Genomic DNA, 12,066 nt, shown 5'->3' on the forward strand with positions numbered 1-12,066 from the left:
AACCTGTCTTCAGTAAACTGCATTCCCCCACCACAGCTGCTTCCTTCTCCCAAAGTCATACCACCCACACTTTGATCAGCGGTAATTCTTCCCACTCTTCTCCCAGCAGACTGGAGAGAACCTGGCATCGCCCTCAAAGTGTCTGAATTGTTACTTAGTAGTTTGGCAGCACACCGGTATTACACTGGTGTAAACCATGTGTAAATGAGATCAGAAACAAGCTCGCATTTGTTAGTTTGCAAGTAAAAAGAAAAAAGAAAAAAACAATGAAATTGATTCTCTACCTCCTCCTTTCATACGCCCAAAGAGTTATCTGACTTTTCTTTTGTGAACACTACACAATGAGATGTAGCAGAGAGAAGGCATTCCACTACAGCCACGAATCACCATATGTTGACACCTACCATGCAATAATTATAGTTTCCTAGTGAAAAGGCACCTATGGTATGTATTCATAGTGCTTGGTTACCAGGTTCATAATAAAGAGCAAAAGCAACCAATGAAAAATTCTTTACCTTTGTTTTAGCATTGACATTTGCTCCCTGCTTGAGAAGAAAATTCACCATTTTGATGTTTCCATAGTGACACGCCACAATTAAAGGTGTATAACCAAGCTACAATAAGAGAACAAAGAAGTAAAACTGCAAGCTCAGTGGAACATTCCTTTTACAATGGTAGCATCCTTTGGCACACTGGAGACAGTAGCCACTCCATGGTTTACCTTTGTCTGAGCATCTTGGTTTGCACCGTGTTTTGTGAGTATTTCAGCTACATTCACTTTATCCTCTTGAGCTGCAAGGTGTAAGGATGTCAGTCCAGTCTGGAGGTGGAATATAATAAATAAATAAAGATAAAAATAAGAATAAAACCTACTTTACATGAGGAAAGAAATCTAGACTTTCCCACTTTCTCATCTTTAAAACATGAAGAGATCCTAACTATAGCTTCTAAGTATGGGTGGTTTTTTTTAAACAAAGTAGAGTTGATGTTTCTCCTGTTCTGGCTGACAAACAGCTCCAAGGCAATTACATCACCATAACCACAGAGTAAAACTTTCAGGCATCAATGATCACACTCGGATTTTACACAATAATGTCAGTTGGGAAGCTGAGGAGCCCATTAATAAACTAGGGAAGCACGTGCACTGTGCTTCCCACTCCTCAGACAGGAAAGGGAACCTTGACAACTGCAGGCACGAGTCAGAATAAAGAAAATAACTCCAGAAATAGATCCCATTCAAAGATGCCAAGGAAATGGATGCAGCCTTTAACTAAAAGCTCACTGTGATCACGCACACAGTACTTGCCTGTGAACAAGGCACGGAACAAATTTTGTGAGAGAAATGAAAATCACCTTGTTTTTTGTTGGTTAGGTAGCATAATACATTAATGCCAGACAATGAGAGACTTGAACCTTCTATTTTGACTTGTATGAACAAAAGCTGCAGGCTTTTGACCTTAAGTAAGACTTACATATATGCCTGGATAAATCTGGTGACCTATGAAGATCTACAGTAATGGGGCTTTTTTGAGGAACTTGTTTTCTATGAAAAAGCTGTCATGTACAATCACAAAAAAAAAAAAACTCAAAAAAATTGGAAAGGTCCTCCATAGGATTTTTCTCACTTGCTACTCCGCTAACAATGTTGTTTTGTTATTTGCCAGACACTGCCAATTTCTTCCACTTGGAAAGAAGGCTGACTGGTAAATACATGAGGAAAAGCGCCTTTCCTGGCAAGAGCACTGAACTATTTTAGAGTGTAGCTCTCAGGTTTCTGATACATGTTGTTAAATCTACCCATGGACCCACAAATTCCAGAATTTTACATTCCTCTTCCTTTGCATCTAAAGTAAAACTTCAGGAGCATATGCAAAACACCTGAGAGATGGCAAGGTTGCAGTCCTGCCTTCCTGAATGCTCAGAAATAATTTTCTCTTGGTCTGCCTTTCCTCCTGTAACCTCTCTACCAGAGCCAGGTGTCACATCATTTTCCTCCGGTCGTGGCGAACAGCTGCAGCTCCTCCTGTGTGTTACCCAGTACAGCTATTAACCACACAATATAACTTAACTGGTCAATCCATCTGCCAGTCCTAGACATCCTCTTCTCACTTTTACTATTCACCCACCTGTTGTCACTTCTGCAGACTCACAAATATGTATATAAGGAAGTGAAGCTGAGAATTCCTGACAATGTGACATCATTCCTACACTGCACTTTGCATCTTACTGGATTCTTCCACCCACAGTACTTTGTCTCTGGTTGTGAGTTACCTTTGTTGCCACATGGATATTGGATCCTTTCTCCAAAAGCAAGGTCACCATGTCAGTGTGACCTTCTTGGGAGGCCAAATGAAGCGGGGTGACTCCCTGCTTGGTCAAAATGTTGGTCTCAGCCCCGTAGTTCAATAGAGTGGTAGCTATCTGCATCTGATTTTTCTTGGCAGCAATATGCAGAGGGGTGTATCCATTCTAACGCCAGTCAGGAAACAAAATGAGAATAAAGTTAACACGACAGCCATGTAAGCCTAAGAAATCAGACACCATAAAATAGTATTATTTTATGTTACCCCTTATTACTAGAGATGAGAGTTCATTAAATTTTCAAGGCCAGACATGTCTCACGTGGCCCTGCTGTTGTGTTGCTTTGTCCGTCTGTTATTTTCACCATCTAAACTAGAACAAAGCCAGCCCTCACTAGGGTGGGCAGGACTGTTCAGCTGATACCTTCAAATTATCCCAAGTTTGACACCTACATTTTGAATAACCTATGTTGTAAATATTCACTTTTGACTGATGAGTGACATTCTCTGTGATGAGTGATGGGTGCACACTCTTCATTGCATTATGCTTTTTCGGAGCGTGTGGGTAGAGGTGTGTTTGCATATGGAATTTTGATACATGTATCAGTCACGGCACTGGCTGGAAACAGCAACAGGGAGGAATGTTTTTCTGATCAAATTAACCATTTAAGCAAAGCAGAATGGCATTGATGGTACTTTCTGGCAATAAGACAACTTCCCACCTTTAATTGCTTTACAACACACTGAGGGGGGAAATTCTGGGTTACAGCAGACAGTCCCTCTGGATGTGTTCGGCTAGTTGGTCTGTGGGTTGTTTTTTTTTTTTAAGGGAGCTTCACCAAACTATCCTACTGCAACTGTAGCTTTTGCTGCTGTCCATGCACCGCAATAGAAAGAACAGCTCTGATACAATCACTTAACAGACAGGCCATGTTTTTTGGCAGCATGTACGACAGCAGCCTCACATGGGGCAGAACATTCTGACATCAGCACCAATTCGCTCGTTACTTTCCCTTTTTAGTAGCCTTTGCCTAACAGAGTGATATCATTCCTAAGCCACGAATGAATCCTCCGTATGCGTGGTCAGAATATACACATCATTTCTGATATTACACAATACTAAAGTGACTTCCAGCTATGACTAGAGCTCACAAACATAAAAACGGGCTGAGACACACACATACATATATACATACAAATACATATTTCTTCTTTTTCAACAAAGGTCTGAGAGAGCCATACACTAATTTAGGTAGAGGGTCATCCAGCTAGGGCCAACTTCCCGCTATATGAACATCACACGGCTCAGCGACTCAGTCACACTGTGACCACCTCCAAGCCCCCCACAACCCCTCCAGGCAGCCCGTTCCAGCGTCTGAGCGCCCACACCCTGGGGATTATTTTATTTCATTATCTCGAGTGGACGTTCCCCACGCCGCAGCTCGTGTCCCAGTTGCCCGGAGACGCTGCCCGCCGGTCTCGGGCAGGCCCAAGACGGCAGCGTGCCTGCAACCGGGTGGGAAAGGCGGAGGCCGGGCCGCCCTCCGGGAAGGGTTCCTCAGGCGGGCGGCGGGAGAGCTCACCTTGGCGGTCGCGTGGGGCGAGGCGCCCTTCTCCAGCAGCAGCAGCGCCACCTTCTGGTTGTCGTAATGGGCCGCCACGTGGAGGGGGGTGAGGCCGTTCTGTAAGGGGCGGTTACGGCGTTAGGCTGCGCTCGCGGGGCGGGGGGCGGCCGCGTTACGGAGCCGTTAGTGCGTGAGGTGACCGGCGCTGTGCGGGGCGGCGGGGGAGCTGAGGGGAGGAGGGCAAGGCCACAGCAGGCGGCCGGCCGTTAGCGGGGAAGAAGCGGTGGAGGAGGGTGAATCCGGGCGGCCCGGGGGGGTTGCGGCCGCAGGCCTGTTTTGCATCTCCCCAGAGCCCACGCTAAGCAATTCCCGCAGCATGGGGGGAAAGCGGGCCTTGCCCCCGTGTTTATCCATTAGGATTTTGATACTTTGGATAGTTTAATGGAACCGGCGCTTACTGAGCCACAGACATTTATCTGCCCTCAGAGCTGCGTGCAGCATGCCCTCCTGCCTGGGACCCAAACCCGACACAGTCGGTAGCGTGGTTTCCACAACTAGCGCACATAACCATCACCCCTGGGGGAATGCGACCCTAACAAAGCCAAAACCACCATGTGAAAGCAGCTGCAGCCTTCTTTCGTGTGCGTATTTCACACAGTTCTTTCCTAAGGAAGAATCCAAAATGCTGCTGATTTTTTTGTCTTTCTCGTCAGTACCTTGCCAGCTGAATCGGGAGAGGCACGACGCTGCAGCAGGAGTTTTGCCACTTCCAGGCTCCCATATTTGGCTGCCACATGCAAAGGTGTGAACCCCTTCTGAAAAATTCCAGGAGATAAAAAGCAGATGTTTGCGTTAAAGGTCATGCTGACATCTCTCTCTTAAGAACTATGTATGAAGCGCTTACTCTTCAACCTATATTCTAGCTTGCAGAATCAAGAGCAGTACCTAGAAAGAACATCATCTCTTGAAGGCACTTTGAAAAGCATGAAATACAAGAAAATACTTTCCTTTTTATTATTCTTTCCTATGTACATGCTGTCAGGCTGGCAGACATTTTATCTGATACAGACTCTTACACTGTGTGTGTGGGCAATAACGGCACTTGTTCAAATTTCTATTCCAAACCAGCTGCACTTTTTAGTTTCATTATGACAGCTTTAGAAATATTTCCTGTATCAATTGTTGCCAGTAACAATGAAACACCAACTAAATTCAGTGAGAAAAGCTCCAAACTTCATATTCCTCCTTTAAAGTTTGTTGAAGATTTATATTTGGACTCACGTATCCATACAGTCACTAAGTTCTGCTGCAGCCTCTGAACTGCAGCTAAAAAAAGTCATGCCTGACTCAATGACAGTGCTTTTGGAAACACATTGTGGCCAGACTAAAAAACCTTGTCTTTTTAAAAGAGTCCTTTGCTGTTTGTTTTAATAATGCTTGTCAGTACAGCACAGGCGTAAGGCCTATGTCAAACTAACATGCTCTTTGCCTGTTCTTTTAATTTAAAAAAAACATGTTGATAAGGAAAACTCAGGGATGCAAGACAGTAGGTGGCAGACTGCACCACTGCCCTGACAGTAATTTCGGGGGCCTACAATGACCTATTTGCCTGACACATAAGTGATGTGTAATGTTTATTGTCATTATCATCTTGTTCCATTAATCCCACCTCAAAAAGAGTTTACGTCAGGGAACCTCAAACATTTCCAGTTCGTGAATCGCAGATTTGTAGAGAGATTATCTAGTGGACTGCCTCTTCTCCTATTCATAATTATAGAATGTTCCTGCAGTACTAAAGCAATTGCCATAAAGCAATATGGGAAATTAGGAAAGTATTTAGTGTATTTTTAGCCATTTTAATGTGATTTAACAGCTGGATAAAAGGAGAACAGCAAGCATTCCCAGTAATCTGTGGATCATAATTTGAAAATTGCTGGTTTAGTCTTCTAAACCCTGGAAGACACCCCAGTGTTCAAAAATATGTTTTAAGCTCCAGCTGCAAAACCAGGGGTGCTTTTTTAGGACCTAAAACAATAGTGAGAATTAAGTGATTCTCACTTAATCACATGCGATAAATTTGGAAAAGATTATCTTGGCACATAATTCTATTCATAGCTATCTATTTTCTTACATGTTCATCGCTCTGTTAGGAATCTGTTGGTAAACATTTTTGGCTAACAAAACAATAAAGATTCTGCAGACTATTTCTTTTATAACCCCAGACAAAATGGCCTATTGTGTCATATGACACCTCATTTATAGAACCACTGAAAATAGATTCAGCATTAGATGCGATTGGACAGATGCTGACTTGTATGTTTGAGGAACATTGCTTTCAGCTAGCACAGACCAGAATTATTTTACTATTTAAATAAACAAGGTATTGAAGAATAAGCAAGCCTGTTCATAAAAAAAGTGTCATCGTCACACCACCACCCCCCCCTTTTTTTTTTTTTAAATTTTGGCCAAAAAAGCCCTACTCATAACACAATGGGAAAGAGAGAAACAAGGACTTTGTGTACATTTTAAACCTGTTGGGACCATGTATTTATCATGATCTGCATTTGGCTCCAGTGGGAACCAAACTCCCAACTTTAGATGACAGCAAAATATGTCAAAATTTGATTAACTTCTGATACATTACTTCAATCTATCGGATCGCTGTTGATTAAGTAAGAACAAAACAAAAGACCCAAACTAGTTCAATTTCTCAGTGTACATTCCTCATGGAACAGGCGTGCGCTGGCATGCACTGCCTGTGCTACTGGAATAGAGACGTAAAGCATTTTGTCTTACTTTGGTGGACATGGAGTGCGAGGCACCTGCCTCTAGGAGAACTGATGCGACATCAACTTGTCCCTCTCTGGCAGAGATGTGCAGTGGAGTGTACCCATTAGTTGTTGCGGCATCAGGGTGGGCCATGTGCTGTAGCAGAAGTTGGACGATCTCCGTTTTACCCAAGCGAGAAGCAATGTGCAGTGGAGTCTGTTCTTCCTACAACTCAAATCGAGTAGATAATTAGCGCAGGTAGAACTGCCCTGAACACAATATTCTGGTTGATCCCAATAGATCTATCCATGCATTTGTCTTGCAAAAATCATAGGAAGTCATGGTACAAAAAAAGGCAGTAACGGAGGGCTCTCGAGTTAATTTTTGCCATGAGCTTCAGCAATGGCAATGTCTTATTAGAACAGATAACTATGACGAAAAACATTGGTTTTTCCTTTTATCAAGCAGATCGCGCACATCACTGTGAGCATCACTTGCTCCCCTTTGTGTTCTTAATTTGTTTTACAACAGCTGTACCTTGCTCTACAAACAGTCCCCTTGGTTGCAAAATCTGGCACTAACTGCTATCAGAACCTCTGATGTTTGGTTTTAGGACATGGCTGTGCACCTCCTTGCTCAGATAGAATAGCTATTGCTGGTCTGAGTCAGGCACGTTGTGCTGGGTCTAGCCGGGATTAAGTTAATTTTCCTCACAGCAGCCTGTATAGTGCTCTGTTTTAGATTTCTGACCAAGACAGTGTTGATAACACACCAGTGTTTTAGCTATTGCTGAGCAGTGCTTACACAGCGCCAAGGCTTTCTCTGTTTCTCCCTCTGCCCACCCCAGGGAACAGGCTGGGGGTGGGCAAGAGGTTGGGAGGGGACACAGCCAGGACAGCTGGCCCGAACTGACCGAAGAGATAATCCATGCCATATAACGTCATGCTCAGCAATAAAACTAGGGGGTGAGTTTTTCCAAAAGAGACGTTGCTCGGAGACTGGCTGGGCATCAGTCTGCTTGTGGGAGGTGGTGAGTGATTGCCTTTGCATCACTTGTGGGGGGGAGGGGTTGGTTTTGTGGTTTGTTTTGTTTTTTTCCTTTCTCCTTCACCTATTAAACTGTCTTTATCTCAACCCAAGAGATTTTCTCGCTTTCACCCTTCCAGTTCTCTCCCCCATCCTGCTGCGGGGGCAGTAAGCGAACAACTGAGAGGGGCTGAGCTGCCGGCCGGGGTCAGCCCACCACACACACATTCTCTTTGGAAGATCTATGCATAAATAGGTTACTGTTTTCAGAACTGTTTTTAGGTGTGCTTAATATTGAATCAACAGATCAAATAAAAATGAAATTGCTCCTCCCTAGCTCCTCTGCTTCAGCTATGTTTTTGAGTAAGAGAAAGCAAAAAAAATTGTAAAGAACACCTACCCTGGCTCGGGCATCAACCAGGGCCCCGTTTCTCAGGAGGCAGCGAACTACTTCCACCTGCCCAGCACGTGCCGCCATGTGCAACGCAGTTTCTCCACGCTGCAGAAAAGCAAAAGCGTTTCAGTGTCCTAAACCTCCATGAAGAAACAGAGCTCCGGCGGTGTAAATTCCACCCACGTCAGCTCGTGCAGAGACCCGCCTTTCCGCCAGCTGAGAATCTGGCTTCAGACCCAGTAACAGGCAGTTCAGGAGGGTGTGTGCCTACATGTCGCTGGGCCTGGGTACGCTTTGGTTTGCAAACTCAGTGATCCCAGACAAACATAATCTCACTACAGAGGGTCAGAACGAAAATCCTGTCTTATAGAAAACACTGCCATATAGACTCCCCGGTCACATGTGTTCCTCAGCTTTCTACATAACAGTGCATCAGCTTGTGTGCCGCACAGGAGATAAGAGTATATTGAGCCTGTCTCTCTCAAGGGATTGTGAGGCACATGAGCCTCAAGATGGAAGGGGATATTTTTCCAGATGGTCTCTTCCTGCACACTGTGTGGAGCTGGCAGCATTAAAAGGCCTTGCAATGGCTGTGCACAACTGAGCCAGCATATGAAATGTGTAAAATCTGTGCTCAGCAGCGTGGCTGTGTCTGCAGGCTATGGAACGAATCTTGTTTCAAGGCTTTTGTAGGCCACAGAATTTGAAGGAGAATATGAAATTTTGGAAAGCTGACTGGAGCGATGTGGAATTTCAGATCAGGATAATGAAGTATGGATGATACAGTCAAAGCATTTACTTTTTGCATAGGTTTGCAAAGGAACACTGAAAGCGAGTATTCCTTGACGGTGGCATTTCTAGCTTAATTTTGCACTGTCCAACATTCTTTGAGTGCACTGTCCTAAAGTGGACTAAAATAGTCCCTGTGCAGCTCGGCAGCTCGGCGGTAACTGATATATTAGGTACTGGGACAGTTCCACAACTAGGAGCTCTGTATTTATCTGCTATGTTATGACAACACAGCAGGACTGATCACTTTGTGTTAATTGTTCCTTCTCCTTACTCTAGAGCTGGAGTATATTCTGTTGCAAGGCTTTTATCCCCATGACCATCAAGTTAAACTGCAATTGCCAAAATGAACGCTCTGGTCAAGATCTTTTGCATCAGAATCAGGAATAACGTCGTCTTGTCCTTCGTCTAGATGTAGGAAAAGAAGCAGCCTGAGCTTGCCTACTATTATGAACTTCTAATTAAAGCAAACCCTCTCCACCAGGAGCTGATTTATCTTGTCATTTTAAAATTAACATTGTATTACCAGCTTTGATTAGTAAGTAGGCAACAAACAAAATCCCACAGCCCTAGCTTCTCTTAATAGAGAATTTCATCTATATAAACTTTATTACCTGAAGAATGAGCTGTTTAAAATGTGAATAAGGTTTACATTTCACACACTCTAAAGATCAAATTTCCATAAAGACCCTTTTGTACTCGAATTAGCAAAGCAATTTAGCTTTTGGAAACAGTTAGTAATTCAACAGGGAACTTCAGCTTACCAAGTAAAAGCCAAGACACCTGTGTAGCATAAATTGTAAAGTGTTAAACTTTGCACACAAATGTCCAGTAACACAATACTTTTAATTGCTTCCACAAGAATTTCTTGTTGGCTTTCATATTATCAAGAAATTTTTTATATAAAGATTGCTTCTATAAAAAAGTACGAGAGCAGTAAGAGACTTTGTCAAGAAAAGTCTGTTCTAACGGTTCAAGCAAACAACTCTGTGTGCTCAACATTTTTACTAGGTTCCATATAAGATTTTTCTAACTGAGAAAAACTGATAAGTCCAGTGTACCTGGATTACTAAATTTTTGTTGTTGGGAACACTTATCTATAACATTATTTACTGGTAAAAAGCTGCTTTCAAAGTGCAGGTGGTCATAAGTTGAATATTTGTTTATTCTGACAAATTCGAACAGTAAGATATCTATGAAATACAGCTCAGAAAACTATCATATTCTTTTTATTGTTATTCTTCTTGGTAACTAGGCTATTGGTATACAAACACTGATTGCTATGGTAAGTCAGGTTCTGCATTTTGTGTTACCTCCCAAAGGTCACATTTTCTAGATTTAAGCACGTTCTTTCGAAAGTTCCTGGAATTTCCTGTATAAGAGGAACATCTTGAGTTTAACATTTTTCCTTTTTGTGTAGTTGTTACATTTTAAGCATTTTATACCCTTTCACTGATACAAATGACACAATTTCATGGCTGCCAGTGAAGCTATGCAAGCAGAAATTAGAGCCATTTGGACTTAAATTTCATCCTTCAGAACGGAAACACAGTCTTCCCTGTGACTTGGCTTATAATCAGTTTTGGATGTATTTGGTGAGCTTTCTCTGTTTCTAAGGGAAACTTTACCTACTCAAGCATTGTTGAAGAATACGTGAAACCACAGATGGCTTATAAAGCATATACAATCACCGTTTTCCCCTCTTCACTAAACGTGCTAGAATAATTTGTCCTAAAATGCGATAAAGTCATAAAGTATCATTAAAACGTGACCTTTGGTTGAGCTACATGGTAGGCCAGACCCTTTTCGGAGGAGGTGTTGCACAGATGATTCTAGTCAAAGCCATACTCACAATGTTAGTGACATCGGGAGAAGCTCCGTTCTGCAGCAGAAGGAGGACTATGTTCAAGTGGCCCATAAATGCAGCCACGTGTATTGGTGTGAGGCCCGACTGCGAAACAAAGCAAGAGCAGTTTTACTCCTCTGCACGGGCGTAGGGAAGGGGCTTCTTCGTTTAAATAAAACATAAGTGAAAGGGATGCATGACAGGAGAGAGAAAAAAGGAAACAAAAAGGGAGAGAGAGAAGGAATGTTTCTTCAGGACATGAAACATTTTTCTACCTCTGTTATAGCCTGGATTGAAGCCCCATATTTCACCAGGAGTTCCATGACTTTGATGCGATTTTTCTTGCAGGCAATGTGCAGTGGAGTAAAACCATTCTGTGCAAAAGACAGTCATGTTAGTTAAAAACATGCAGCTACACTTTCCACACAGCTCCATGCTGGCACACTGGGAGCAGAAGTGTTAGAGTACCAGAAGCAATTGTTCTTTAAGCACAACAACTACAGACATCTCCCAGTAGGCTGAGGCAGAACAAAGCAGCGCCGCTGCTTTCTTCTCAGGCAACGGAGAGAAACTGAACTTCCACCTCCAAAAACCAAATACAGACATGCCCGTTCTGACTTTCAAGCGTATGCGTGCACGCATGTATGTATGCGGTTCCGAAGGTTGCACACATGTATATGTAAGGATGACTTACAGTGGTTCTCAAGATTGCCTAACACAAGGAAGACATAAGGAATGATAGTGATCACTTTGAAATCAGTTAGTGTCTTTTGAAATGTATAAAGCATATTCTATACCTCTCTAGGAAAAGAACAGAGTACTTCTTCCAGATTCCACCTTATTTTATTTGTCTTTTTAGAATATCTTGTAATCTAAGCATCTATGTGTACTTATTTTAATATTTATGCATCAATCTACAGTGTACTGTATTCATGTTTGTGTGTGTGTGTGTGCATTCTGTGAGGTATCTTAAATAAGTAATCACTACTTCAGCTGTGGTTTCACGATACAAAGTTTTCACTCTTGAAGTATTTGTGGCCCTCTCTTCCTTTATTCCTGCCCTGCTGAGTCACAACGCATGGTAAGCAAGGTATCAGCCCTCATCTGGATTAAAATTAAATGGGGCAGGGACAGGAATGAAAGGGGGGTGGGGGAACAGACATCTTAAATCAAGATTGCAACCTAGCATTTTGTATTGTGAGACAATAGTTTTAGTGTTGTGCTTACGGTCAGCACATATGCATTTCTTTGGAAATGCTTATTCAGTAAGATTGGGGCCCAAATCAAAGCATGTCTTCGTACTCTGTACTGTAATACATGCTTTGACTTCAAGCTTTTTTTATGTACTGTTATAGTTAATGCAGGTTAAGTGTGCGC

General features: G+C 42.8%; 1 protein-coding gene across 2 annotated transcripts in view; it reads right to left on the reverse strand.

Moving 5' to 3' along the window:
* Positions 1–12,066, reverse strand: part of ANK2 (ankyrin 2) — a 246,943-nt gene that overhangs the window by 90,031 nt on the left and 144,846 nt on the right. For both annotated transcript variants that reach the window (XM_050896051.1, XM_050896049.1), the window contains exons 12-20: positions 10,965–11,063; positions 10,696–10,794; positions 8,061–8,159; positions 6,662–6,859; positions 4,582–4,680; positions 3,884–3,982; positions 2,272–2,469; positions 722–820; positions 516–614 (exon numbers count right to left, since the gene is read on the reverse strand). In XM_050896051.1, the coding sequence (XP_050752008.1) occupies positions 516–614; positions 722–820; positions 2,272–2,469; positions 3,884–3,982; positions 4,582–4,680; positions 6,662–6,859; positions 8,061–8,159; positions 10,696–10,794; positions 10,965–11,063 (1,089 nt within the window). The remainder of the gene's footprint in view (positions 1–515; positions 615–721; positions 821–2,271; positions 2,470–3,883; positions 3,983–4,581; positions 4,681–6,661; positions 6,860–8,060; positions 8,160–10,695; positions 10,795–10,964; positions 11,064–12,066) is intronic.

This window comes from Gymnogyps californianus, chromosome 4 (genome assembly GCF_018139145.2).
Source record: "Gymnogyps californianus isolate 813 chromosome 4, ASM1813914v2, whole genome shotgun sequence".
NCBI lineage: Eukaryota > Metazoa > Chordata > Aves > Accipitriformes > Cathartidae > Gymnogyps > Gymnogyps californianus.